Here is a 27856-nt window from a genome sequence, read left to right as displayed (position 1 = left end):
CTTTGGCTCAGGTCATGATCTCAGGATCCTGGGATCAAGCTCTGCATTGGGCTCCCTGCTTGACCGGGAGTCTGCTTCTCCTTCTCCCTCTATTCTTTCTCTCAAATAAATAACATCTAAAAAAAGGGGGGGGGCGCGTAGCTGAAAGAAGGGGATTGATAGCATTTATCCCTCTCTATTTATATTAAGTACTCCATATAGGGTGGTTCATTTACATCTTTGAAGTATCATGTAAATGAGGATACTTCTCAGATGAGGACACAAGAAACTCAGAGATCTATCTCTTCAGTGGCCAGGATTTGGGCTTTGATCTCAAAGTGCCCAGTTTATGTTGTGTTGGCTCGAAGGCATCAGAGCAGTATCACCACAGACATGTTAGTTTATTTCCTTGCATCTGATAAATATAGATAATGAGAGTACCTACCTCCTAGGGCTTTTGCAAACAAGAAATGACATGTGTATGTATTGATCCTGATAAATTTTCACTCTATGTGTACAATGAATAATCATCATTGTGGTAATTACACAGTTCACCTAAGGGGTCATTACTGCTGGTTGGTGACACAACCAGATATACACCTAGATCTGGTTCACTTGAAGGGCTTATATTTCTTGTACAGTTGACCCTTGAACAACACAGGATTGAACTGGACAGGTCCACTAATACACAGATTTTGTACAGTACAGTGTTGTAAATGCGTTTTCTCTTCTTTTTAAAAAAGATTATTTATTTATTTATTTATTTATTTATTTATTTATTTATTTGAGAGGGAGAGAGGGAGAGAGAGAGAGAGAGAGAGAGATAGATAGATCTGGGGTCAGGGATAGAAGGAGAAGAAGAAGCAGACTCCCTGATGAGCAAGGAAACCCATGCGGGGCTTGATCATGGGACCACAGGATCATGACCTGAGCCCAAGGCTTAACTGGCTGTGCCACCCAGGTGCCCCTGTTTTCTTAATGAAATTCTTAATAACATTTTCTGTTCTCTAGATTGCTTTATTGTAAGAGTACAATATATCATACATATAAGGTACAACATATGTGCTCATCGACTATGTTATCAGTCAGGCTTCCACTCAACAGTGGGCTGTTAGCAGTTTATTTTGGCAGGTGGATTTTTGACTGCATGGAGGTCAGTGCCCCCCAGTCCCCATGTTGTTCAAGGGTCAGCTGTATGTGCTTTGCATCGCTGGCTTCACTTTGTAGGTCTTAGCCTCCAGAACGCGTAGCGTTTATGGGGCCACAGAAACACCTCTGTTGAGTTTGTCCATCCATCTATCCACATGCTTATTCCTTTATCCCTTTGTTCTTCTTCTCATTGTGCATGTATCAAATACATAGCAGGAAAAAAATGAACCAACTTGTGCTTAGTCCCTACTCTGTCCTAGGGATTGAGCCTGGCATTTATCTACATCATTTCATCTAATTATACTGGAGAAGCAGATATTATCTTTCTTATTTTACACATGAGCAAACAATCTTCAACAAAGAATAAAGCAAAATATCTTACCTGAAGCGATGCAGGCTACTACCTATCTGAGCTTTGCACCTGCCCCTACCCCTCCTTAGAGCATCCTTTCTACCTATGATGTTCTCTCCCTGCTAGCTCCTGCTCAGATTTTCTTGTCTCTTCTCAGATGCCACCTGTCTCAGGCAACTGTCTGATGGCTCAGCCTGGGTCACGAGCCTCCTTCCTGCTTTCCTTTGTTCTACCACTTAGGCTAATCACCTCCCTCTTGTACTGCAAAGGCCTGGCATCTGGCTCCCATCAATTCCTCCTCCCAGGCTTGCCAGTCAGGGCTCAGTGAAAGCTTGTTGATAAGTGGATGATTTCATAAGTGTGACTCCCCTCATTGAGTTTTTGAACAATAAAGTGGTATTTATTGAGAGTCTACTATGTAGTTGAGACAGGTCTAGCCACTTTCACGGTCATGACTCAAGTTCTCACACAACATAGGTCCAGTGGGAGAGATGGCCATCAAGCCTAAGCTTTCTTTTCTAGGTAGATAATTCAACTTGAAAGTTTGAAATGTGTGCTATGATAAAGTACAGGTGGCCATAGAAATATGTTAGGAGATACCTTGTTTAGATTGAGAGCTCAGGAGAGGCTCCTAGAGGAAGTAGCACTTAATAGGAGACTTGAAGATTAATTTTTAAAAATAAATTAAGTTTTAAAAAATAATTTAAAAAAATTGAGGGAAATAAATGAGGCCAAAGGAGGGGCAGGGAGATGGGATGAGGCTCCCGACAGGAACAAGTTAGTCCTATGACCCAGCAATTTCACTGTTGGGGATTTACCCCAAAGATACAGATGCAATGAAACGCCAGGACACCTGCACCCCGATGTATATAGCAACAATGGCCACAATAGCCAAACTGTGGAAGGAGCCTCGGTGTCCATCGAAAGATGAATGGATAAGGAAGATGTGGTTTATGTATACAATGGAATATTCCTCAGCCATTAGAAACAACAAATACCCACCATTTGCTTCACGTGGATGGAACTGGAGGGTATTATGCTGAGTGAAGTAAGTCAATCGGAGAAGGACAGTGTATGTTCTCATTCATTTGGGGAATATAAATAATAATGAAAGGGAATATAAGGGAAGGGAGAAGAAATGTGTGGGAAATATCAGAAAGGGAGACAGAACATAAAGACTCCTAACTCTGGGAAACGAACTAGGGGTGGTGGAAGGGGAGGAGGGCGGGGGGTGGGGGTGAATGGGTGATGGGCACTGGAGGGGCACTTGACGGGATGAGCACTGGGTGTTATTCTGTATGTTGGCAAATTGAACACCAATAAAAAATAAATTTATTAAAAAAAAAGGGAACAAGTTAGTCCAAAAAAATGTACTGAGGCCACTGTGGCAGCTGGAAGTGGCACCAGATGATGCGTGGCCTCCATGCTCTAGTGAGGATGTCCCCCTAAAGGATCTCCCACTGTCACCCTGGGCAGCCCACCTTTGAGAATTACAGACGACCACACTGGACTGAACTTCAGAGTCATTCTTGACCTTTCTTCTATTGTGACTCTCCTATCTTTCTTATTCCTCAGGCAATGCCTTTGACTTACAGGTACCAGAGCCCCAGACCCAGTTACTCTCCTCACCATCCGTGATGCTGCCATCTCAACACAGCCACGTCATATCTCGTGGAGCCTGTCACTGCCTCCATCTGTTCTCTCTGGGTCCTCCTGGTCCCCACTCTCCCTGTATTGTTACCACAGCAACCAGGGGTCCTTTCAGAATCTGAGCCAGGGAGCGTCATTCTCGGCACCAAATTTCCCAAAGACTTGACTCCCTGCTTCCCTCAGAACAGAAGCCCAAGTCCCATTGCCCTGTTCCTCCTCCATGGACCATTGGGTCCTGTGGGGCTCCCCCCCTCCTCCCACCTTCTATCTGGAACATTCTTCCCGGTATGTGTGCACAGCACAGTTTCTTACCTCCCATTAAGTCTTTGCTCAGATGACCTTCTCTGGTTACACTTCACACTACTACAGGTACAGCTTCCTGCCTCCCACTGCCTCTAACCCCCCAAGAAGCCAGGTAATTAGATCATCTGTGACATCTGTCTTGCTTTGATCCTGCCCCGAAAACAGAAGTTGCCCGAGGACAAGGGTTTTATCTGTTCTGCTGTCTGGTGGGTCTCAGCACTGAAGGTCCTGCCAGACAGGACATGAGTATACAGCAACTATGAGCTTCATGCATGGAAGGAATAATGTGGAGAGAGACGTGGTACACTCAGCATTTTATTTGTTTAGTTGTGTTTGTTATTTTCCTAGTGATCTCTGCACCCAGTGTGGGGATTGAACTCCCGACACCAAGATCAAGAGTCACGTGCTCTTCTGACTGAGCCAGCCTGGTGCTCATCAACAGCCAGAGGGACACCTCCCCCCCCAACTCTCCCAAAGGAAAACCCATCCCCTCCTTCTGCATCCATCCCTTTTCCTTCACTCCCTTGAAGTGGAGCAGGGGTGCAGCTTCCGTGTCAGGCCTCTGAGTAGGGATTAGAGAATAGGACCGTTGTCAGTGTAGCCGCTTATCGAACAAGAGAAGGAGGCCGAGGGTTGTGTCTGGGAAGGGATGCAGGCAGAGGAGCTTTGGGTCCTGGGCATTGGGGAGCAATCCTGGTGCTATTCCTTTCTTGTGTTCCTTCCCCCAAGTGATTCTTTGATCATCCACCTCATTGTGCTAAAAATGAAGTCTGAGCATCACAGTCTCCTACTCAACCACCCTCTCAGATGCCCTCCTCTCTCCCGGGGTCTGCATGGCTATGTTCCAAGGACAGTTTAAGGACAGCGACCCCTTAAAGGCACCTGAAGGGGCTGTGTTACAAGCACAGGTTAAAGCATTCTCCCTCTTCTCTGATCTGAAAGGAGGCTGTGCCTTTTGCTTCCTTGTAGCTGGTTTAGAGGTCAAAGCATGGATGGATGTTCCTGCTGACAGTGAGCTGAGGAGGTTCTGGGCAAGTCCTCAGTTGCTTGGTGGGACCCGAAGAGTCCCCGCACTTCTGTGGCTCACGGTTCCCCATTGGTCACTCGTGCCCGGATCAGCATGCTCCCGGGTGCTCTGGGATGGATCATGGCCCTGCCTCCCCAGAACTTGGGCTGCTGCTGTAATGTCTGGGAGCCCAGTCGACCTGTTTTCTCTATATCATAGCCTATTTCATGGTATTTCAGGTGTCAGAGGTGAAGTACAGAGATCTTAGCACAGCGCATGGCACACAGTAGGTGCTCCTACGGGTAATTCATGGCAGAGTCAAAGACGGGCGAAGTGCTTGTCGGGCGAAGTGCTTGTCATATCTGTTGGTTTGAGAAGCCCGAGAGCATCTGAGATGACTTTGCATGCCCAGCACTTTGAACAGTATACAGAGCACAGCGGGAGCTTGTGAGAGGCTCCCAGACAGAGGGCGTGTCGTAAGCATCCCATGCCTGCCCTTCCTCAGGGAGCTTGATAGCCTTCCCGCAGAGAGAGCTCTTGCATGAAGCTCTTAAGAAAGACACAAGACATTATGGTTTTGCTTTTGGGACAGGAGGGGTCGCGATAGCAGGAGACGTGCACCCAGCCATGTCTGAAGGCGGTGGGGTGCTGTCAGGAGAGGCTTGCCTTTTCTCCTGTTTTAAACAGATTGGGATAGGGACGCCTGGGTGGCTCAGGGGTTGAGTGTCTGCCTTTGGCTCAGGACATGATCCTGGGATTGAGTCCCACATCTGGCTTCCTGCATGGAGCCTGCTTCTCCCTTGGCCTATGTCTTTACCTCTCTCTCTCTCTCTGTGTGTGTGTCTCTCATGAATAAATAAATAAAATCTTTAAAACAGTTTAAAAAATAAACAGATTTTTAATGTGCAAAATACATACACATTAAAAATGTCCCCTTTTCGTCATTTGTAAGTGTGCGGTTCTGTGGCCTTAAGTGCATACACTTCTCTGTGCATCCATTGCCACCATCTGTCTGCAGAACCTTTTCCTCTTCTCCACCTGCAACTCCAGACTCATCAAACACTAGCCCCCCGCTCTCACCTGCACCGGCACCACCACCCACCTTCTGTGTCCATGCACCTGGAGACTCGGGGCCCTCATGCAGGTGGAATCATACAGTGCTTGCTCTTTCACGTCAATCAGCATGTCTTCAGGACTCATCAGTGTTGGGACAGATATCAGAATTTCCTTCCCTTTTAAGGCTGAATCATGTTCCATGGTGTGGACGGACCACATTTTGTGTTTCCATGCATCTGTTGATGATAGGTAGATGCTTGGGTCGCTTCCACCTTTTGGTGACTGAGGCTACTAACCCTGCCATGGCTTCAGGGTGCCAGTGTCTGTTTGAGGCCCTGCTCGCAGTTTCTTCAGGCAGACACGCAGAACCAAACACCTTCTGAGTACTTAATGTCAGGGTCTCTCTCCCAGGTGCTGGGACAGAGGGAGAAGAGACTGTGAGACCAGGTCCCTGTTCTGGGGACGTGCTCAGTCTTGGACTGTGTAGCCCAGGGGGACAGGGCTGATGTAGGTCCTTTTTTTTTTTAAGATTTTATTTATTCATGAGACACACACACACACACACACACACACACACAGAGGCAGAGACATAGGCAGAGGGAGAAGCAGGCTCCATGCAGGGAGCTCAACGTAGGATTTGATCCCAGGTCTCCAGGATTACGCCCTGGGCTGAAGGCGGCGCTAAACCGCTGGGCCACCCAGGCTGCCCCCTGATGTAGCCCCTAAAAGAGGGTGTGGTCATACATGGTCATCAGGAAGTGAGCCTTGAACCAGCCCTTCCGGGGCAAGTGGACATAAAGTGGCACGGAGACATCTGGGTGGAGTAAGCCTCATGGGCCTGGGGCTGGAACATTCAGGATGAGGAAGGCATGGCATGCAAGTGAGGAGGGGATGCACGTGGAAGGGCCAGCTCACAAGGAACCCCGTGTACCAGGCAAAGGGACGTGGGTGCCACCCAGTCAGGAGGATGGCTGGAAGCAGAGCAGTGTCATGGTCGGGTCTTCGGTTACAGATACAAGCAGTGAGCAGGGGCAGGAGGCCTGGAGTCGGGCCACCCTGGGTCGGCTCACCAGCAGTGTGACCCCAACATGTCACCCACCCTGGAGCTGTGTCCGTCTTCTATTTGCAGGTGACAGTATGGATCATGGCATGGACAGAGTGATGTGGCTACAGGGAGGCCATAGTATCTACGAGGATGGGGCTCTTATAGGATTTAGGGAGTCACCAAGATGCTTGCATGGAGCTGGAGGTTAGGCTCAGTGCCTGTCACCGCTCTGTACTCTTTCCCTTTGTTCTCGTGGAGGACGGGGCAGTATGGAGGGCGGGTGAAGTGGCGCTGCCCGCACCCGGGGGCAGAGATGCTCTGCATGGGAGCGCTGGAGTGGCCTTGCTGTCCCAGAGCCCCGTGGCCTGCTCTCCGTGGGCAGCTGGGTAGGGTCCCAGGGACCGGCTGCAGGGGTAGCAAAGGAGTTCTTAGAGCTTCTTGTCCATCCCCGAAGGATGGGTTGGGCCTGGCCTCCAGAGATCACAGGTTAGCTGCGAGGAAATCACATCGAGGAGCCGTGCCCACTGCAGGCTGGGCTGGGCGGTGGCGAGGACAAGGCACCACCTGTACCTTCCCCTCCGGGGGCCCACCTGCCTCACATGCTGCTGGACTAGAAGCCGAGGGCCCCTCTCCATGAGGCCAGCCCTGCCCAGGGCACTGGGGGGGGGGTACCTAACTGAAGGGCGTGGGTGGCAGGGGTGAGTGGGGAGGGATTGTCTTCAGAGTTTTGTAGTTTTAACTGTGATGCTGCAGCACTCAGCTGATGGAATGTTCTCATCATTGGAATGCAGTCCAGGCCCTGGTTTGTCAGAGCTCACTGTGCTTGCCTAGGGTCTGCAACCCCGTCCCCTGGTTCCTGATATCCTGGAAGCATGTTGGAGATTTTGGGTGCCACCACCCCTGACCTCCTGGCGTCAGGGCAGCAGAGACGTACATGGAGGTGGGGGGGGGCAGCTGTCTGCACTGTTTATGTGTAGGAAATATTGTTGAGTTAGTTTTGTAAGCATGATGCAGTTGACTTATCCAGTCTGAATTAATGCCACACAGCCACTAAAGTCTTATGATTGTTTGGGATTTTATAAATGCACACAAATTGCTGGTGGCCCCTGGTTGTCGGTCACCCTGCGCGGGGGGGCTCTGTGCAGAGCGGCCGACACAGGTGCCCGTCTGGTTCGTGGACTCCTAGCAGTGGCTCTGGGACAGGGCATTTTCACCACGAGCACCGGTTTGTACCAGAGCTCAGAAGAGCACCCTGGACTCTGTCTTTGTGGGGAACCTCCCAAGGTCCATATTACATTTATCCTCTTGCGCAAAAATGCATATTCACTTATGTAAATTAGGAAATGCAGAGTAACACAGATCCTATTCCTCAAAACCATTACGGAACTTTTAGAAAACTTACAGACGTCTCTGCATGAATATAGCTACATGTATACACTGTCAGCAATTTAAGCAAAAATAAAATTCTGTTGGGTACATTGGACACTGATTTTTTTTTTCTGATTGTTTACTAAAAGTTGAGTGAATGATTATTTTCTGAGGAGATCTACAGCCATTTGCTGTAGACCAAAGTCTGGATGATGTGAAAATGCAAAAGCATTGCCAGAGCGAGGGGGAGGTCAGGATCAAGAAATCCGTGGGCAGATTCTGGCCACTGAAGTGAATCAGGATTAAGTCATCCACTCATCCCTCAAATACGCAGGTGGAGGGAGTCTGTGGAAATCAATAAGGCACAGGTTCTTCTGGCAAGGAGCTCACAGCCAGGGGCTTGGGGTGAATAGATAAAATGTGCGTGTTAATCCTTTCCTAATCCCTGCCAAGGGACCGGGCGGGCTGGGTGCCAAGCAGGCATCGTGCTGGGGGAAGCAGGAAGGAGGAAGAAGATAGGCTTCTTGGGCGGGGGACAGACTGCCCAGCAGCCAGGCAGCGTCCTCAGGACAGACACTCAGCAGAGGACGGGGACAGGTGGGGCCCGCTCGGCGGCTGTCAGCCAGGGAGCCTCTGAGCTGGGTCCTGATGTGTGAGAGTGATTCCCAGTATGTTCGAGGCTGGCATCTCAGGGAGGGGCAGAGGCATGTGTGCAAAGTGCATCGGTGTGCAAGAGCGGGAGGCATGTGCAAAATGACGACACCTTAGAGGGGGAGCAGAGGCCCCCCCGCACACCCCATACTCGCTGCCCCCCTGCAGCACCTCGTGGGTGTGCCTGCAGCTCCTGAAACCAGTCATCTCACCGGCCAGGCTCTTCTGCCCGCCACGATTTTGCTGATCTCTTGACCTGGGGTGAGAGGGAAGGGACTCTTTTTGCCACATGTGTGTTTCTTTCTGAACTGTTACTTCCCTTGAAAATTCAGTTCACATATCCCCGGGGGTTTTACGAGTTGTGGGTGGTAGCAAACGCAGTCCTTTTTGTCCTGACCAGAGAGAAGGGCCCATATGAGCCCCTGAGAGGGGCAGCATCATTCGAAAGCTGGGAGCAGAGAGGGCTGTGGACTGTAGGCACTGGCTCCCAGAAGTCCCCTTACCTCGAAGGCCAAAGGGGTCAATCTTGGGTTAGTGGAAGAGTCTTGTCTGGGTTCCAGGTGATGTGGTGCCCGGGCCGTGGACTATGCGCCAGGCATTTCCAGGTGCAAAGCCAAGCTCAGCCACCTCCCCGCCGAGAGCATCATCAATCAGAGGAGCAGTGGACAGACTCTTCCTTGCACACATCCTTTTCACTTCTTCTTGCAAGTAAGCATGGAAACATGGCTTCCAGGCTCACCGGGAACTTGAACTTTGGTTCTAAGCACGGCTGAAGGGCTCCTTGGTCAGTTTGGAACAGGAATGAAGTCTGGGCTTCAGAACTTTGTAGATCAATCTTCTTATTTTGAACTTCTAGACAGAGAGGCCTGGGGACATGGGGTGACTCGCCGGAGGCCACATGTGAATCCGGACGGTCAGGGTTTGAGGACTTGTGACTCTGCTCTCCCAGAGGCATCCCATGGCAACATACCAGGGACACTGTACATGCTGGAATCCATGTTGGGAGCTTTGGGGGCTCTGCCCCAATTTTGCTAGGTTTTTTGATCCCAGCTTCAACCCAGCCTGCGATGTGAGAGGTGGAAAGCCAACCAACCAGAAAATGATGGGCCACTCGAGAGTAAAGACTTTTATCAAATCTCCACTAATTTGTCATCAGTGTGAGGTTACTCAGGATTGACTGTGTTGTCTTATCTTTGGAAGAGCTTTCTGAAGTTCTGGTTTATCAGTCTGATAAACCTTGGTTTAAAATCCCAGCTCCCCAGATGCCCAGGTGGCTCAGTGGTTGAGTGTCTGCCTTCAGCTCAGGGCATGATCCCAAGGCCCTGGGATCGAATCCTGCATTGGGCTCCCCATGGGGAGCCTGCTTCACCCTCTGCCTATGTCTCTGGTTTTCTCTCTCTGTGTCTCTCATGGATAAATAAAATCTTTAAAAAAAAAAAAAAGAAAATTATTAAAAAAAATAAAATAAAATCCCAGTTCCCCTGTATCTTTGCTGTGTGACTTTGGGGAAGCCAGTCAATCTCTCTGAACCTCTCTTCTCATATATATTCTGGAATAATGCCCACTTTTAGACCCACTTTTAAAAAGAAATGACGCTATTTTCTGCATCCTCAGGACAGTAGAGCCACTGTATTTCTTCACAACTTAAATCGTAATGGCGTTTGCACATTCTTGATTAAAATGCCCCAAAGTTAGTGCCTTATCTGCCTGAGTCAGATGACAAAATGCATGCCAGAGGGGACAAAGTATATTTCTGTCTTCACATAATGCATTTATGATTGAAGTCTCTCATTACTCAGCACTTTATGGTTTGGGGGTCTCTGTCTTAAGTCAGAAAACGTTTCTAGCACCAACTCTGCATGGCCTGCTAAGGACAGAGGAATGAAGATGACAGATTTATTGAGAGAGGCTGACAGCTCACCATGGGGATGATTGATTGCCTGAAACTCCCAGAATATAAGTCCTGCGACGAAGACGTGGGGTGAGGAGGCAATGAGAGAGCACGGGCCTTGAGGATGGACGGAGCCGCTCTGAACGCCCGCTGCACCGTTATTAGCAGCAGAGCCTTGGGAAAGCGACTTAACCTCTGTGAACCTGTTTCTTTCATTAATAAGATGAAGATAACCACTTAGGTCATCGAAGCCTACAGAAAAGGTGTCCTGGACTGAGCAGTGGCATGTGCTTGGTAGCTAGTGATTGTACTAAGTTTATTTGGAGAGGGCAGTGCCTTGAGCAGGAGGTGTTGAGGGGATGGTGGTGGGGCGGCCAGTGTTCCCTGTGTCCTTGCCATGGCCTGGGGTCGAGGGGCCGACAGCTGCTCCTGTCCTGCTCTTGCAGACGTCACCTGGGCATCGGCCTGGCCCTGTGGCTAGTGGTGCGAAGTCCTGACCCCCCACTGCCTCCCTAGCGCCTCCCAGTCATGCTGGGGGGCAGACCTGCTGCTCCCCCCTCCGTATCCGGCCAAGCCTGCATCCCCACCCCCTGCTCCCCTGCTCAGTGCACCTGCTGGCCCGCCCTTCTGCAGCAGCAGCATATGCCTCACTCGGCGGCCGCTTGGTGCAAACAGCGTCCGCTGTAATTACAGAGCACATCTCTTAAATGGAGCTGAGGGACTTCGTTGTTGTTCCGTCGGAACAGTTCTGCAGAAATAAAGATTGGATTGATGAGGAAATGGGAATTTTTACGCAGATGAGGAAATCCCTTGAAATCTCCAGGCAGGCTTCAGGTCCTGGCAGTTTCCATATCAAAAGGCAATTAAGAGATGGGGGTGCTGCGGGAGGAACACTAAGCAGAGTTGTGACAGTTTCTTCTCAGATGAGACACATTCTGGTACACCTGAGTGGCTCAGTGGTTGAGCATCTGTCTGCCTTTTGCCTTCAGCCCAGGGCATGATCCTGGGGTCCTGGGATCAAGTCCCACATTGGGCTCCCCGCAGGGAGCTTGCTTCTCCCTTTCTGTGTCTCTGCCTTTCTCTGTGTCTCTTATGAATAGATAAATAAAATCTTAAACACACACACACACACACACACACACACACACACACACACACATTCTGATGGAAGGGGCTGGAAAATCGGCTGAGGTTTCTTCCTCCCAGAGAACAGTTGGCAGGTCTGTGTGTCTGTCTGCTGTGCAGCTGCTCTCGTGCAAGATCAGCGGCCTGTGTCACCTGCCCTCATCGCCTGGATAGGAAACGTGGCTCACACTCGACTGGTGGAGAGAGGAGGCAAGGGAGACGTAGAAGAAAATGGTAGCTCAGAGAGGTTAAATAGCTTTTCTAAGGTCACAGAGCTGGGAGGGGATGAATCTGAGACTTAACAAAGCTCAGTTCGATTTCACAGTTGGTGTCTTGAATCACTACACTTACTCCTCTGTGGAGGGTAGTGTTGACCATCTGTTTACACCATAGTAGGCACCAGGGTCAATTTTTGGGAAAGAAATATCGACTTGTAGTTGCTCATTCCCCATCCTGTGCTCCAGTCCAACTCAGCTCCCCACTAGCCCCACACACTCCCCCAGGTCCCACCCCTCTGTGTCTTTCCAGGCTTTCCCTCTACCACAAATGCCTAGACCTGCCCATTCCTCAAGGGGGAGCTTTGATGGCATGTCAGCTTCATGACTTATATTTGTAAAATGGATCAGTCTCTGGATAAGTCAGGTGAACTCAGGCGTAGCAAAATGGAGCACGTACAAAATTCCGTCACAGAGCATCTCCGTCTACCGGGATCTCAGTCACGCTCTGGGTCAGAGCTTGCCCTCTTGTGTTAAAGAGGGGCGCTGTGACTCTCTGGGGAGTCAGGGCTGTGGCTCACGGTCCCAGCTGGGTCCCCCGAGGCCAGCCTTGCAACAAGGCCCTGCTGCAAACGGGTGACATCAAAGATAACCGCCTTCCGCTCCAGCCACTCTGCTGTCGTTCCTGATCTTGAACCCCCAGCTCACATTCCCCTTCCTTCCTTCCTTCCTTCCTTCCTTCCTTCCTTCCTTCCTTCCTTCCTTCCTTCTTTCTTTCTTTCTCTTTCTTTATATATATATATTTTTTTTTTTTTTTACATTCCTGTTTCTTGATATGAGCAATCTCTCCTGCACACTCTACTGTCTTCTAGGGGCCAATTTTAATTCATCCCTGCCACCCGCTGAGGCCATATCTTCCTCCTCTGAGCTAACCTTGCCCTTTATCTCATCCTTTGGAAGCTCCAAGAGCTTCCTTAGGATTATAATTACTAGCTGTGAAGTTAGTTTTTCTCCGCTAGACTCTAAGCTCCTGAGGGCAGGGACCATTGTGTCCTTTGTCTGGGTCTTCAACCTCTGTCCTGGGGCCTTGTACCCACGTTGGCCAGTTTACCATTAACCATAACTGAGTAGTAAGAATATGAAGGAGAAAGCTTGCGGTATCTTTTTCCACCAAGGTCACTGGTATGACTTTTTTTTAAAAATTTTAATTATTTGTTTCTTTTTAAGATTTTATTGATTTGAGAGAGAGAGCAAAAGTGGGGGGAGGGCAGAGGGACAAGCAGACTCCCTGCTGAGTGGGGAGCCCCATGCAGGGCTCTATCCCAAGACCCTGAGATCATGAGCTGAAGTCAGATCTTTGGGGCTTCATAGCCATGAGCTTGCATACTACTTGTTTTTATGCTCTATAAGCCTATGAGGTATACTTCTTTGGAGCTTCAGCTCCTGCGTAGGATGAGTAGAGGAAACAATGACCATCTTTAATGACTATTATCCAGGTAGACTCTGATATCGCGTGTAAAACATCTGGTCTGGTGCCTGACTCAGTGTTGGCTTGCAAGGGTGGGTGGCTTCCTTCATTCTTGCTCTGATGTGCAGTTGTTACTGTAGATATTTATGGGGTATCCAGAAGCAACAATAGAATAGTTTATCCACCTCCTTGAAGAGTGTCATTTCTTATCACTTAATATCAATATATATACTAGAATTAAATTATGTCTAAATGTATTGGTATAATGGATTAGATGATGGACCCAAATTAGCAGTCTTGTGCTCTTTTGTGGACTCTGCAAACTACCTGGGTAGACATGGGAATCTCCCCCCCACCCCTTTCTGTGTCTACTTACTATTAGCAACATCTATATGTTACAACTATATGTTAAAAGGAATTGCTTTCTGTGTTTCATGCATTGTATCAGGGCCTCTACCTATAGTGTCCCATTTGTTCCTCACAACAATTGATTTTTAAGATGAGAAAACTAGTGCTTGGGGAGGTAAAATGGACAGCTGAAGGTCACACACCAGCAGAAAGTGGCGAATCCGGTATTTAACACCCAGTCTGTCTGATGCAGAAGCCAGGGCCTTGGGTTCCCCAGGGCGTGTTCACACCACGCCTCTGATCCCTCTACACGAAAGACCTGAAAGACCTGTCTTCACTCTCCGACTGCCCTCCGACTGCTCGGAAGTAGATGTCGGATCTGGTCTTGCCAATTAGGAAAATTCTCTCTGCAGAGACCCCTGTCACAGTGTGATTTTGCACAGCACATTTTCTGGTCTGAGGTTTTAAATTACCCATGTCATTTCAAGCTGTGCAAGAAGCTTAAAAGCCTGCTTTCCACCTAACCTCATTTAATCAAGCCACACAAGTGCAAAGAAAATCCAGTGCTACCTCACATCAAAAGGGAAGTGAACTGGCACCTGTTGAAGATGCACTTTGTCCCAGGTGTCTTGTGATGGAGTCCCATTCCATCCTGGCTGTCAAGAAGGAGTCTTCATTTTACCTGCAAGTGGCTCTTTTCTGGGGGACCTGGAGATTGACACCAGCAACTTTTCTGAGACCAGCATTGACACATGGCCACTCATGCAAATTAGAAACCCCAGCTGAGTTGACTCATTAGGTGGAAAAACAGGTTCCCCAGGGAGTGTGACTCATGGGGAGGCACTTTGAAGTGTCCCAGGTCCTGGCAACCTCATTTTGTATACATAGCATCTCCAACTAGGCAACTCCTATTGCTGATTTGAGTTCCTATGAATAGGGATGGTAGTTCACCAGCAAATCAGGCTGATACATAAAACACAATACCCACCGTTTATTAAAGCCCAGGATTGCTCTGCACATTGATTCTGATTTGTCAATCTTAACTCCCAAAGGTAAAAGACCATCTCCATTTGCAAATAAAAAAGAGAGTTCAGAGAGTTTAAATTGTCTTATGTTGGACAAGAAGCCTCATCATTGCTATTATTGCTACGTTGGGTTGGCTTTGTTTTTTTTTTTTTTTTCCTGTAATCCTTCTCATAGTTTATTTTTTATTTTTTCCTTTAAATTTCTTAAATTTATTTCTTATTTTAGGATATAGACTCTTTTTTCTTTTTAAATAATATATTTATTTTTTTTTATTGGTGTTCAATTTGCCAACATACAGAATAACACCCAGTGCTCATCCCGTCAAGTGCCCCTCTCAGTGCCCGCCACCCAGTCACCCCCACCCCCCGCCCGCCCTCCTCCCCTTCCACCACCCCTAGTTCGTTTTTAATGTTAGTAATGGGAGAAGAAGGATAGCTACTTTGTACACACTTTGAAAGCTACACTCACAGGGCATGCCTCTTGCAAAGGTCACATTCTTCCCTCCTGCTCCCAGAATTATCCCAGGAGCATAATGAGTATAGCTTTTTACATGAGGTATCTTAGAGCAATGAGAGATTTTTTTCCTGAGGGACCAACAGCTGGAGGCCTGCCTGACAGTGACTTTCTTAGAACTCTTCCAAATTGCCCTCTTATTTAATCTGTGTGGGCTCCATATCTCCTTTAGTTAGAAGGATAGAGTAGTGGTTACCAGGGGTGCAGTGGCGTACTGAGAAATGTTTTAAAAGTGGCAAAAAAAAAAAAAAAAAAAGAAAAAAAGAAAAAAAAAGAAAAGAAAAAGAAAAAGAAAAAGAAAAAGAAAAAGAAAAAGAAAAAGAAAAAGAAAAAGAAAAAGAAAAAAAATAACAAAAACAAGATCATTACATTTATTGATTTCCATGGTGTAAATACTCTCACCTTGGCCAGTTTCAAGCTACCAACTTTGAGGTCAAAACACATGAAGTTGTAAACTGTTGACACATCACTGTGTGGCTAGGGCAGCACCATAAAACATGCAGTAACTGTACCTACCTAAAAAGTACTCACCCATCCCGAATATGGACTTTTATAGACATTTAATTTAAAAATGATTTGATTGAACACATATTTGTTAAGTGCCTGCAACACTTCTGTTATTAGAGAGCAAGAAAGAAAGAGAGTGCATAAGAGCAGGAGAGAGAGCAAGCATGCAAGCTCACACAGTAGGGATGTGCCGAGCAGTACCCTAAGATCTCTCATTGAGGGCTGATCTATATGTCTACGTGAGGAAACTACCCAAGACTGAGGGGATTGTTTCCTTTTTTAAGATTTTATTTATTCATTCACAAGAGACACAGAAAGAGAGGCAGAGACACAAGCAGAGGGATAAGCAGGCTCCATGCAAGGAGCCCGATGCTAGACTCGATCCCGGGTCCCCAGGATCACACCCTGGGCCAAAGACAGCACTAAACCGCTGAGCCACCTGGGCTGCCCTTGAAAAATCTTATTTCTGTACCTGTCTGTGGGAATGTAATATACAATTCAAAGAGTTCTCATGAAAAATAAAAGTGGTTTCTGTTGGCGAAAATGCTACATAGTTGGACATGAAGGATGGGATGTTAACGGCAGAAGGCAGGTCTTCTTCACAGTTGGAAAGGACACAGGCGTTGACAGTTTCAACCTTTGACCACCTGCATCCCTGAAGTTTTCCGGGCATACAAACAGACTCACAGCATACCCACAGAGTTAAGCAAAACACACTTTATTGTCACCTGGAGCTCCACCCCTAAACCTTGTAGGAGAATGCATTGCAATGGTTAGGTTCACCTTTATGGAAAGGATCCTTTTCCCTCACTAAGCAGCTTTAAACTCCAGTGGACTGAAATATCTGCTTTATTTCTCCCCCAAAGTTTAACCTGTGTTCATAGATTTTAAGATTTTCTACTGTCAAGAAAAAAGACAGCAAGAGATATCAGGTTGCTGATGTCACTTCTTCTGAAATTTTCCCTAGAGAAAATGTGGCCTCAGGAGGGTCTGGAATCAGATTCCATCCACAAGGATTGTGTTTGGCTTCAGATGATCCGATGTATGACTAATCCTGGCTTAACAGTTATAAGATGTCTCAGGAAATGCAGAAGTAGACAGGACCACCGTGTCACAAGAGACACAAAAGACTCAGACTTCTCCTGTTCTTCTGCTCTACTATCCTTTGAACATGGCTTTTATCCTCATGGCCAAAGCATGACTGCTTTAATGCTCTCCAGTATTTTCTTTCTGTGTCAAGTCAGGAGAGAAAGTCAGAGAAGGGACAGATAGCCCAAGACGTCTCCTTAAAAGTATCCCTCTTTGCTCCATCTGGCAATGTGTGGTTTTTCTCTCATTAGCCAGGAGAGGATCACACGATATCTCCTAGCTGCAAGAGATTCGGGATGGGCAAGTACTTTTTTAGGTAGGCATATTTCTTTCTCTTTTATCTGATCTTTTTTTGTAAAGAAGGAGGGGCGTGACCGTGGATATTGAGCAGACAGGTCAGAATGTGAGCATCACACAGACCCTTCCGGATGAGCAAGGAGATGGGATTGAAGGAACGAGAAAACTCATCACAGTAAAACATCAGTGGAATCTGATTTGTGGTAACTATTATGTTTTGATAATATTGAAGTCTCCAGACAAGCTTTGCTGAAAGAGTGGACTTTTCTTAAAAAAGTATCTCATTATTTGCTGTTGAGGCTAATAAAACCCAACAGAGTGGTTTATAGTTCTGTTATGGTGGGTGGACACTGTCAGAACAGATGAGTCAGTCTATGAGTGTACAGCAAAAATATATTGGTCATTTCCTGGGTCTTTTTTTTTTCTTTTTTTAGTTGATTTTTTAGAACATCAAGGCCTCTCTTACTGGCATGACTTCCCCATCTACCCTGTTAGGCCAGAGAGTTTTACCTTGGGACCAGTGGGTCTTCCACTGTCAAGTTAGGTCACACAGCCAGTCAGGACAGATTTCTAGAGTTCACACTCATAAGCCACTATGCTATACTGCCTCAGAGGACTCAAAGAAAGGATTTATTCTCAGCCATATGGGCACATCCATGCCAGAGCAGAGCATTTCTTCTTGTGCCTGCCATTTTGCATTATCAAGTACCACATGCCACAGGCATCTCTGAACCTTGTCCCACCCAAGCCATAACTTTTCCCCCAGCTTCACCCCAGCCATGGATTGGATAGATTGGGGTCACAGTTGAGGGATGATGTCTATTCTACATATCTTAGATAACAGTAACAGCAATATTTTCTCTTTAAATACTAAAGGTTGAGCATCACACTAGGGGCCTTACATGCACCTCCTGTTTGCAGCACATGGCAGTTCTGTGAGGCTGGTACAGATGGCATCACTTGTGAGGAAGGAGGCTCAGAGAAGGAAAGTTATTATTTGAAGTTTGCCTATTTGGCTTTGGGACCTAGGCTTTCTGACTCCCGGGTCTCAGTTTTGACCTTTTTGGAAACACAGTGATTTATACTTCAGGTCATGTCACCTGTCTCTGGGTCAGAGTGGTTGTTTCATATTGTGCCTGATATGAAAATGATTATAAGAAAATGTCATAGATCTCTGTATTCCCATTATAGAATATCATTTCTAATTTTGTTTCATAAAAAATGCATGTGGATTCTTAGTCACTCACAGAGTTGTAGATGTTGGAAGTGGATTGTATAACCCCGTGGTTTTTAGTGGAGTCTCTGTTGTTGGAATCAATCTTTCTCTTTCCTTGGACACCGATTGAAAGCCAACTACTACGAGCACCATGTTGATTGCTGGAAATACAGAGATGGGTTGGACATGGTTTTCCTCCTCCAGCAGCTGGTAGTAGTGGATATTTCTATAATCAACCAAGAACAAATGTTTGTTAGATGCTTTTCTCTCCTTATACGGTGCTCAGAGCTTGGGGGAATACAAAAGAGGCAAAAGATAGCGTACCTCTTCCAAAGGTGCTTTTGAGAAAGCAAAGGGAAATACATTAGTGATCAGAGGGAGAATATGATTGGACACCTGGTGACAATAGTGATGAGGAAGTTGAGGGGAGCCTAATGAAGTTTAAAGCTCTTAAATTTGCCTCCCCAAATAAGAGCTTGGTTGAGTCAAATGGCCCTGCATTTTAATCTCTAAACTTTCCATTAACTAACCCTGTGACTGTAGGAAAATTTCCTAACCTCTCTGAGCAATTGTTATATTGTTAACATGGGGATCATCACTCCTGCCTATTAGCTTTGTCATGAGGAAGAAATTTGAAAGCCTATATGCATTTGTTTACTGTAATAAATCACCACAAACTAAGTGGCTCAAAATGACCTAAATTTATAATATAACAACTCTGGAGGTCAGAAGCCTGAAATGCATCCAACTAGGCTAAAATCTGGCTTTGCAAGGACTGTATTCCTTTGTAGAGGTTCTAGGGAAGGATTTGTTTCCTTGTCTTTTCCATTGCATGTTGGCTGCCCACATTTTTTGGCCAATGGCACCTTCCATCTGTGAAGGGAGCAGCGGCTGGTAGGGTCTTTTTCACATTGAGTTACCCTGTCTCCCTCTTCTACCTTCTTCTTCCATTTGGAGGGATTCTTGTGGTTACAGTGGGTGTACCCAGGTGACATAGAATAATCTCATTGCAAGGCCAGGTGGTCAGCAACCTTAATTCCATCTGCAACCTTTAATTCTCTTTCATGGGTTCTCAGATTAGGTTGTAACTATCTTTGGAAGGGGCATTATTCTGCCTACCGCATTATGTAAAGGGCATAGTTTATGCCACCCTCACAGATGGAAGCCCATAAGGTAAAAAGTGACTATATGTATTTATATCCCAAAAGGAGTCATGTGCAAATCCAGACTACTCAAACATGCTGGCGCACTGTCTGAAGATTTCTACCTCCTGGTCTCCGTTTCTTTCTTCCTTCCGACTGCAACTCACTCCCCCCCCCACCACTTGCTCACCCTCCTCCATTGACCTGAGTTCATGGCTCCCTTCTCCATAGTGTCTTCTTGAATGACCCCAGCTCGAAGAAGGTGGATTTAAGATGGGTAGAGGAAATCCATGTGCGAAAAATAAGGTCATTCCTGGAGATGTGCTAACATTACTTACTGAATGTGTGAACTTGGGACAAATCCCTTCATCTCCAGAGGGCGGTTTTTCTCATCTTTAAGATGGAAATCATAGCACGGGTATCAAAGATTTCCTGCAAGGATCAAATGATGTCATGTATGTCATGTATGACACATGGCTTGGTTTATGGATTTATGACCTGGCAGAAATTCTTGGCAGAGAAAAGAGAATTATTAAAGGGGTTTAAGCATTCTGTTTAATCAGGGCAGAGCCCAAGTGGGCCAGTCTAATTGAAGCTTCTTTCTTTCAACATATGCCTGCCAAGCACCTGAAGTTCAAAATGATGACTGATCCCTTGAAGTAAGACCCAGCAACATCAAGTGCTTTTAAGAAATAAGAACTCAGACGGTGCTTTGGAATCGGTTATAAAAAGTTTTAATGTATGCAATAAAATGTGATTCCTGTGACGGGTAGCAGGCAAAAAAGTTTTAAAAATACATTTATCCCTGGATTAAAATGGTGGCTGCCCTTTTACTACTGGATGAGTAGTTTGATATTTCCAGTGGCCCAGTATCTTCTCTGGTTAGCACCTGAGATGATGCTCTCTCTCACGGAGGATTTATAGAGGCTCCAGCAAGATTGCGTCCATGAAAGTTCCTGATACAGGCCTTGGCACAGTGGTGCTGAGTAAGTCTTGAGCATAACTCTAACTGCTCTAAGCACAGCTTGGAGTGTGATATATGGTCTGATAGAAAAGTGATGGAAAAGTGATATATGGCCTCTGGCAACGAGTGCCCCATTTTGTGTTCAGAGAAGAAGCCATTAGAATATTAAAACTGGTGGTGGTGGAGGGATTTATATCTCTTCCGCTGATGACGGTATTATTGAAATGCATGAGTCTTTTATTAAAGAAACACCAGAAGCGACATCTTGTATTTGTATAAATCAGAGTGCGCCGGTTATTGGCGCATGGGGAGTTCGCGCGCAAATGTGTTCCATTCTGTGGACACGGAGCTTGATTGTGAATGCTGTGGCCGCGGTGGCTGCCTCTAATTGTTTCACTGTGCCTGTTGTTGCTCCTGCCACTGTCATTAATTTATGAAGCAACATTCAACATTTTAAAGATGTTTTATTAAAAATCCAAGTTTCTGTCTTCCCTTGAAAACCCAAAAGATCTAGCAATACACAGTCAACCTTTCTGCACAGTGGTAATTAGCAACTGCTAAGGAGCAGCTGTCTCCTCTAGATAAGGCCAGAAGCTTCCCTGCTGCCTCAGTCTCCCTCACACAGATGCATGAGCCTATGAGCTAATTTGTGATTGTGCTTCCCCCATGGATTTCACAATGGTAGTAGACTGCCTCCGTGGCATGAGTTGTCGCTCCCCAGGGAAACAGAGTGAGGGGCTGAGAGCCTCTGGTCACAACGTGCTTGTCAACTGATTAATACATAACCTTGTTTTTGGCGTGTTTCTGTTTAAGACAGTGCTATCTATCTATACATCAATCATCTATCTATCATCTATCTCTTAATCTATCATCTGTTTATTATCTATTTTCTTATCTATCATCTATCACCTATCATCTATCTATCTAGTTTTCTATCATCTATCATCTATTTTCCTATCATCTGTCATCTATCATCTATTTTCCTATCATCTATCTATCTATAATCTATCATCTATTTTCCTATCATCTATCATGTGTCTATCATCTATTTTCCTATTATCTATCTATCTATCTATTATCATCATCATCATCATCATCATCATCATCATCATCTCTCTATTTATCTTTGATCCACTAACAATGAACTGATGGCCAGTGGCACTATACCTTAGCCCTGAGGTCAGCTTGTCTAATGCATTATCACCTCTGTAAGGCTCTCCACAGTCTTCCTGCATTTAGGGACACCAGACAGTGCATCGACTCTACATGAGGGGCCATTTTAAATAGCAGAGTCACCCACAAAAGGCGCAAAAATATATATTTAAAAAGTAGCACTAAATACGCTGCAGAAGACATGTGTTGATGGCATGAGAACTGAAACAGAAGGTGGTATTGTGTTGTTGGACCTCAAGTGGAAACAGGTGCAAGAGGTGAGTCAGACTTTGCACCTGTGGGAGCATATGTCTGAGTGACCGCGGAGCCCCTGAATATCATGTGAGGTTGCAGGAGAATCTACATGTACAGAATCTGTAAATGATGGTCAGCTGTGTGTGATTTGCACGTTTTCTCTCACCATGTGGCTTGTCTTATAATTCTCTAAGTGGCATGAACTGCAGGACAAAAGTGGTCAGCTTTTCTTTTTTATCAATTTTTTTATGCGTGTGGATCATGCTTTTGCTGTTGGTTAAGAACTCATTGCTTATCCCTAGACTTTAAAGCTTTCTTTTGTTTTTCTTCCTGAAGGTTTAATAGTTTTACATTTTGCACATAAGTTTATGATCCACTTTGAATTAGTTTTTGTGATTTGCACATTTTCTCTCACCATGTGGCTGTCTTATAATTCTTATAATTCTCTAAGTGGCATGAACTGCAGGACAAAAGTGGTCAGCTTTTCTTTTTTATCAATTTTTTTATGCGTGTGGATCATGCTTTTGCTATTGGTTAAGGACTCATTGCTTATCCCTAGACTTTAAAGCTTTCTTTTGTTTTTCTTCCTGAAGGTTTAATAGTTTTACATTTTGTACATAAGTTTATGATCCACTTTGAGTTAGTTTTTGTAGAAGGTTTAGATTTAGGTGAGATTTAAGTTGAGCTCCTTGTTTGGTTTTGGTTATGGTTTTGCCTGTGAATGTCCCGTTGCTTCAGGACCATTGATTGAGAAGGCTACCTTTTTTCCATTGAATTGCTTTTGAACTTTGCCAGAAATCATTTGAGCATACTTTTGGGGTTTTTTTTTAAGATTTTATTTATTTATTCATGAGAGACACAGAGAGAGGCAGAGACACAGGCAGAGGGAGAAGCAGGCTCCATGCAGGGAGCCTGACGTGGGACTCGATCCTGGGTCTCCAGGATCAGGCCCTGGGCTGAAGGCGGCACTAAACTGCTGAGCCACTAGGGCTGCCCCATTTGAGCATATTTGTGCCCTTGTTGCTGCTGGGCGGGAGTAGAAACTCAGGCCCCCCACATAGTCTGTACTTTACAAAGCTGGGGTTCTCATTACTATCCATAGCAGTGAAAATTTGGCTCCCTACTAGAAGACCTCTTGACAGGTGGGGAAGGTGCCTCATTAAAGCTTGGCAGTGGAGGACATCTAGGCTCCCACTTGGCCTTTGCTGGTATGGGTGGAGGTGAGGCCACAATTTTTGTGTGTAGTATGGCTGGAGTACAACCACTATTGTCTAAAAGTTTTTTATCTTGCTTGGCTGCTCCTTTTCTGGTCCTTTTCTAGGGAAAGTAGGCATTTTTGTTTGGGATTTTTTTTTTCTCTACAGAAATAGTTTAATAGTTTTTCTACAGACATTAGGATTTTTGGTTTGTTGGCTTTTCTCTGGGATATAGGAAGCAAAAAGAAAATGAAGAGAACTCACTGCCGTATCTTTATTTGGACCTTGAGGTCCTTGGACTGTTTGCTTTCTTCTTCATCTGTAAAAATATTTTGTTATATATACATATATATATATATATGTTTTAGTTGTATGTGGTGGGAAGAATTGGGAAAAGTATGTGTATGCCATCTTTCTTAGAAGCAGATGTCATGGCAGGTATTTTTTTTAAATCATCATTTTATAGATACAGAAAAAAGTTCAGAAACAAGTTTAGAGAAATTGTGAGTATTCAAAATCACACAGCTCACAAATTATGTCACCCAAACTCCAGCTATGAATCCAGCACCCTTGCTCTTTGCTCTACATCTCCTCTGCTTATCACACACACATGTACCACAAACACGAGCATGTCCACAGAACCTTCTATAAGTATATCACAGTGTGGTGTCACCTCCAGCCATAAGCTCAATGAGCCATTGGAGACTGATGTGTTCATGGTTCATTTTACCTCTATTTCACTTTGTTTTATTCACATTCCATTTCACAATGGGCTTGAAATTGGTAGAAGAGAGGAGCAGTCATGATGCCAGAAATGTTCCTGTGCGCTTGCAAGCAAAAGGGCCATTAATTGCAAGCAGGGAAATGGAGAAGATGCTTCTGCACCTGGGGCAGAAATGGGCAGATAGGAGGGTTACTGATAGGGTGGGAACCTGCACAAGGTCCTGAAATGATGGAATTTTGAAATGGGAGTGACAGATTATAAATAAGGGCGCGGAAATACACTGGAAAATGTGGTTGGCAGTACCCTCAGGATTGGCATCCCAGCTGCTGTGTTTCTAAAGGAAGAAATTGTGTTGCCACATGACAGCAACTCAATTTATGTATGGATTTTATACCATGCGTTAAAGCTTCCATTTTCCTGTAGAAGACTTTTCTGACCAAAGGAAAGCCATTCCCATTAATGTGCCTGTGCCATATGGCCAACCCTACTATCCCTTTCCCTCTCCCCATTACCACCAACCTTGTATGTGTCTTGTATGATCTCACTTCAACTCAACTTCCTGGCTCCGTCTTGGTTCCATCCTATTCCTCTCCCACTGTCCCTCCTTGATGCCAAATGATCATGCAGGCTGCCTGCAGACTTCCATGGTTCTCTATGGCCTTTAGTATTAAGTGTAGGTACTTTTAGGAGAAGCCTCCAGTGAGGAGTCTGATCTTCATCAGTCTGTCCTCTGTTCTTTCCTTAGGTATTACCAGATCCGAGTGACCTTGAAGGTGTCCTCAAGGATCCCCCACAGACTGAGCGCCTCCATCGCTGGGCAGACAGGTGAGCAGGGGGATGGCAGGGGGGCGTTTGTTGTTCACTGCTAAGCCGTCACTTATCACTACCTGCCAGTGAAGAGCAGAGTGCAACAAAGATGGCGACATTCAGTAAATCATGTTGGATGTTGGATGACTGAATTTTGGAAGGGGACACCCACTGTTGGTGTAGCCATCTGTGAACAGTGTTGCAAGGGGAGCCTGGTTGAAGGAGAACACACTCTCCCAGGGGTAAACCTGGCTGGCAAGGGTTGGCTACAGCCAAGTCAGGGAGGAAGAGGTTGGCAAATGGCATCCTGTTGTCAATGCTGATAATCAGCTAATTATAGAGGACTGAATAAGTTGGCCATTGTGGCAGTTCTTCCTTCCACGAGGGGTCAAAATCATCACTCCCAGCTTAGGGAGAATGATTGCCAAGGACAGCCTAGGTTTTGACTTGGAGGTGCCTGGGTATTAGTGGGCATCCAGGGCTCTCAGCAGGTGCTTGTGTGATAAAGTGTTGTTGAGTCCAAAATACAGAATTTATTACATTAAGAAGTAAGGATAGGCACCAAGAGGGAATACTTACAATAGTACATTTGGGGGAATGAGTTGGTACCTTAGGATGGAGAGGGCACCTGGGTGGCTCAGTTGGTAAAGCATCTGCCTTGGGCTCAGGTCATGATCTCAGGGTCCTGGGATCCAGCTCCGTGGTGGGCTTCCTGCAGTGGGGATTCTGCTTCTCTCCCTCTTTCCTTCCCCACTACTCATTCTTTCCCCTCTGTCTCAAATAATAAATAAAATCTTAAAAAAAAACCCATAAGGATGGAAGAGAGAGAGAGAATAAGGAATTAAAAAGAAAGAACTATGGAAAATCTACTTAACTTTAAAGACACAAATAGAGGTAGTAAAGATTATTATAGACATTAAGTCCAATAGAGTCAAAAGCTCAGGTCATAGCTGCCATTCAAAGATTCCTTTTGGAGTTTCCCTGGCAATTGAGCCATTTCATTATTGGCAGAGGTATTCTGGTGAATGGAATCCCGTGCGATGAAATACCCACAGAGTGGGAGTGTAGATGCAGTGGTTAACTTAGCTCTCCCTGGAGGAGGTATGGGAGGCATGGGGCAGAGCAGCGGACTCGGTCCACACAGCAAGAATCCAGAACTGCTGGTGGTGTATGGGCAGCGGGTTGTCCAGAGCCTGTGATCTAGAAATAGAAAGATACTGGAGATCACCTGCTCCTCCTCTGACTCTGGGTGGAGGGAAGTGTCAAGTAACAGGCAAGTCACCACATTTTCAGGATGTTCCTTAACTTCCACTCTGTTCCTCTCTCTGGGGAAGAAATCAGGTGACAGACTGGTGGGCACCTAGTCCCTTGTGTCCTGTGTGCATTAAGCCTGCAGTTCCCTGTTCCAGGACTGCTGTGTAGCACCCCATCGCCACCTCGGGCTCTGCTAGAAGAAGGTTGGTGGAATTGGTTGTGGGAGTAGGAACCCTGACATTGCATGAACTCGTGTGTGACCCCAGGCATTGGTAACTTGAAATTTAACTTCCTCACCCAAAAAATGAAGATCAAAACCCATCCTCTGGGAGTGCCTGGGTGGCTCAGTGGCTGAGCGGCTGCCTTGGGCTCAGGGCATGATCCCAGGATCCCTGCGGGGAGCCTGCTTCTCCCTCTGCCTGTGTCTCTGCCTCTCTCTTTGTCTCTCATGAATAAACAACTAAAAAAGCAAAATAAAACAACCCATCCTCTGTAGTGTTTTTGTCTTAGAGATTGTAAAGGAAGAAGGACATTCACGGAGATTATAAATGTTACTTGCCAGGAGAGGAACTGGTCCAAAGTAAGTGTCCAGCCAGTCTGACCTGTGAGGGACCACATGATCGGGGCTGTGAGGCCAAGTCTGTTCTCAGGGATGAGGCTGGGATCTGGAAAGCGGGGAGCATCCATGCCCTGGCCCACCTGTCAACAGCCATCCCCAGGTTCCTGACAAGGACTCTGTTCCTATCCCATGACTCTAGCACCTGAGCTCAGTTCCTGTCACCAGCTGAGCCTCTCTTAGAGCTGGAGGTCCCCACCATGAGGACCAGAGGACTGCTGGACATCCAGCCACTGAGAGCCCTGAGAGGGGCTTGGGAAGAGGAGGACTTGCCACAGAGAAACAAAGAAAAATGAAATGCAGTTTGGGGGAGAAAAAAATTGCTTTTCTTCTTCTATAGTCTGGTTCGACACAGGGATAATTGGGGTACACTGGCTATGCCCTTGGGATTTGCGCAAGCATACTATTTAGAACAGAATGCTCATGCAGAGGCCAGCAGCAATTACCATGAGCTTTGCTCCATGAGTCAGGAAGAGAGCATTTTTGATTTCTTACTCTAAGTGAATTTCCAGTTGCATTATTTTCAGTTAGATACCACTGCATTGCCAAGCACGCAAAAACTGAGTGGTTTAAAACCGTGATTTATTCTTGATTTTTTTGAGTCGGCTGGGCTCAGCCAGGTCATTCATGTGCTGCTTTCTGATGAGATTTCTGCAGAGAGGATGGATTGCCAAAGATCATGACATCAGACGGGTCTTCATTCACATGTCTGATCCCTTGGTTGGGATGCTGGGCTGCCCGAGGGAACGGCTGAGCTTCTGTCTTCAGTTGGGTGGTCTGACCTCTCATGTGGTTGCTGAGTTCACTGAAAGAGGGAGGGTGTTGTTTGCGGGGAGAAAGGTGGTTCAGGTCTCTAACAGGCTGGGCTGGGAACTGGCACAGAGTCCCTTCCCCACATTGCTCTGGTCAAGGCCAGCCCACCTTCACGGAGAAGGGAATATACTCCCACCACCCCACCACCCCCATGGGACGCCCTCTACAGGTACAACAATGAAGGCAGTTATTTTAACAGTCAGGTTTGCATACAATTATCCAGACTTGGTTTCCATCACCTACATGTAGTCCCAAGCAAGCAAAAAGAAAGACAAATATATGTTTAGATCATGAGATAGGATGTACTGAGAAACAACCAGAAGGAGTCAAAACACATGGGACCTAATGGTGTCTTTGACACGCATTAGTGGAGTGGTCTTGCAGGGACAGATGATTTAATTTGACTTTTTTGTTTGTTTCATTTACCTCTAAAACAAATAGAAAAGATTGTTCTTATCTAGAGATGCAGCGTTCAGTAGTGGTGAGAGCCACAGGCTCTGGGCTTCCCAGCTTCAAATCCTACTCCCAACACTTCTCTGCTGTGTGACTTTAGAAAAGTTTTTATAATTATGATTGATTGCTTGGTTGGTTTTTAGATTCCTCACCTGTAAAATTGGGGCGGGTAAGAGGTTCATCCCTCCTGGGTTTGTATTAAGGATCAGATGAACTATGCAAGGAA

General features: G+C 46.1%; 1 protein-coding gene across 2 annotated transcripts in view; it reads left to right on the top strand.

The window, feature by feature from the left end:
- The window catches only part of FAM135B (family with sequence similarity 135 member B), a 283971-nt gene that overhangs the window by 114953 nt on the left and 141162 nt on the right, over nt 1-27856 (top strand). For both annotated transcript variants that reach the window (XM_025450413.3, XM_025450411.3), the window contains exon 3: nt 24433-24512. In XM_025450413.3, the coding sequence (XP_025306198.3) occupies nt 24433-24512 (80 nt within the window). The remainder of the gene's footprint in view (nt 1-24432; nt 24513-27856) is intronic.

Source organism: Canis lupus, chromosome 13 (assembly GCF_003254725.2).
Source record: "Canis lupus dingo isolate Sandy chromosome 13, ASM325472v2, whole genome shotgun sequence".
NCBI lineage: Eukaryota > Metazoa > Chordata > Mammalia > Carnivora > Canidae > Canis > Canis lupus.
The sequence above is the reverse complement of the archived record's forward strand: the minus strand, read 5'-3'. Positions and strand labels throughout refer to the sequence as shown.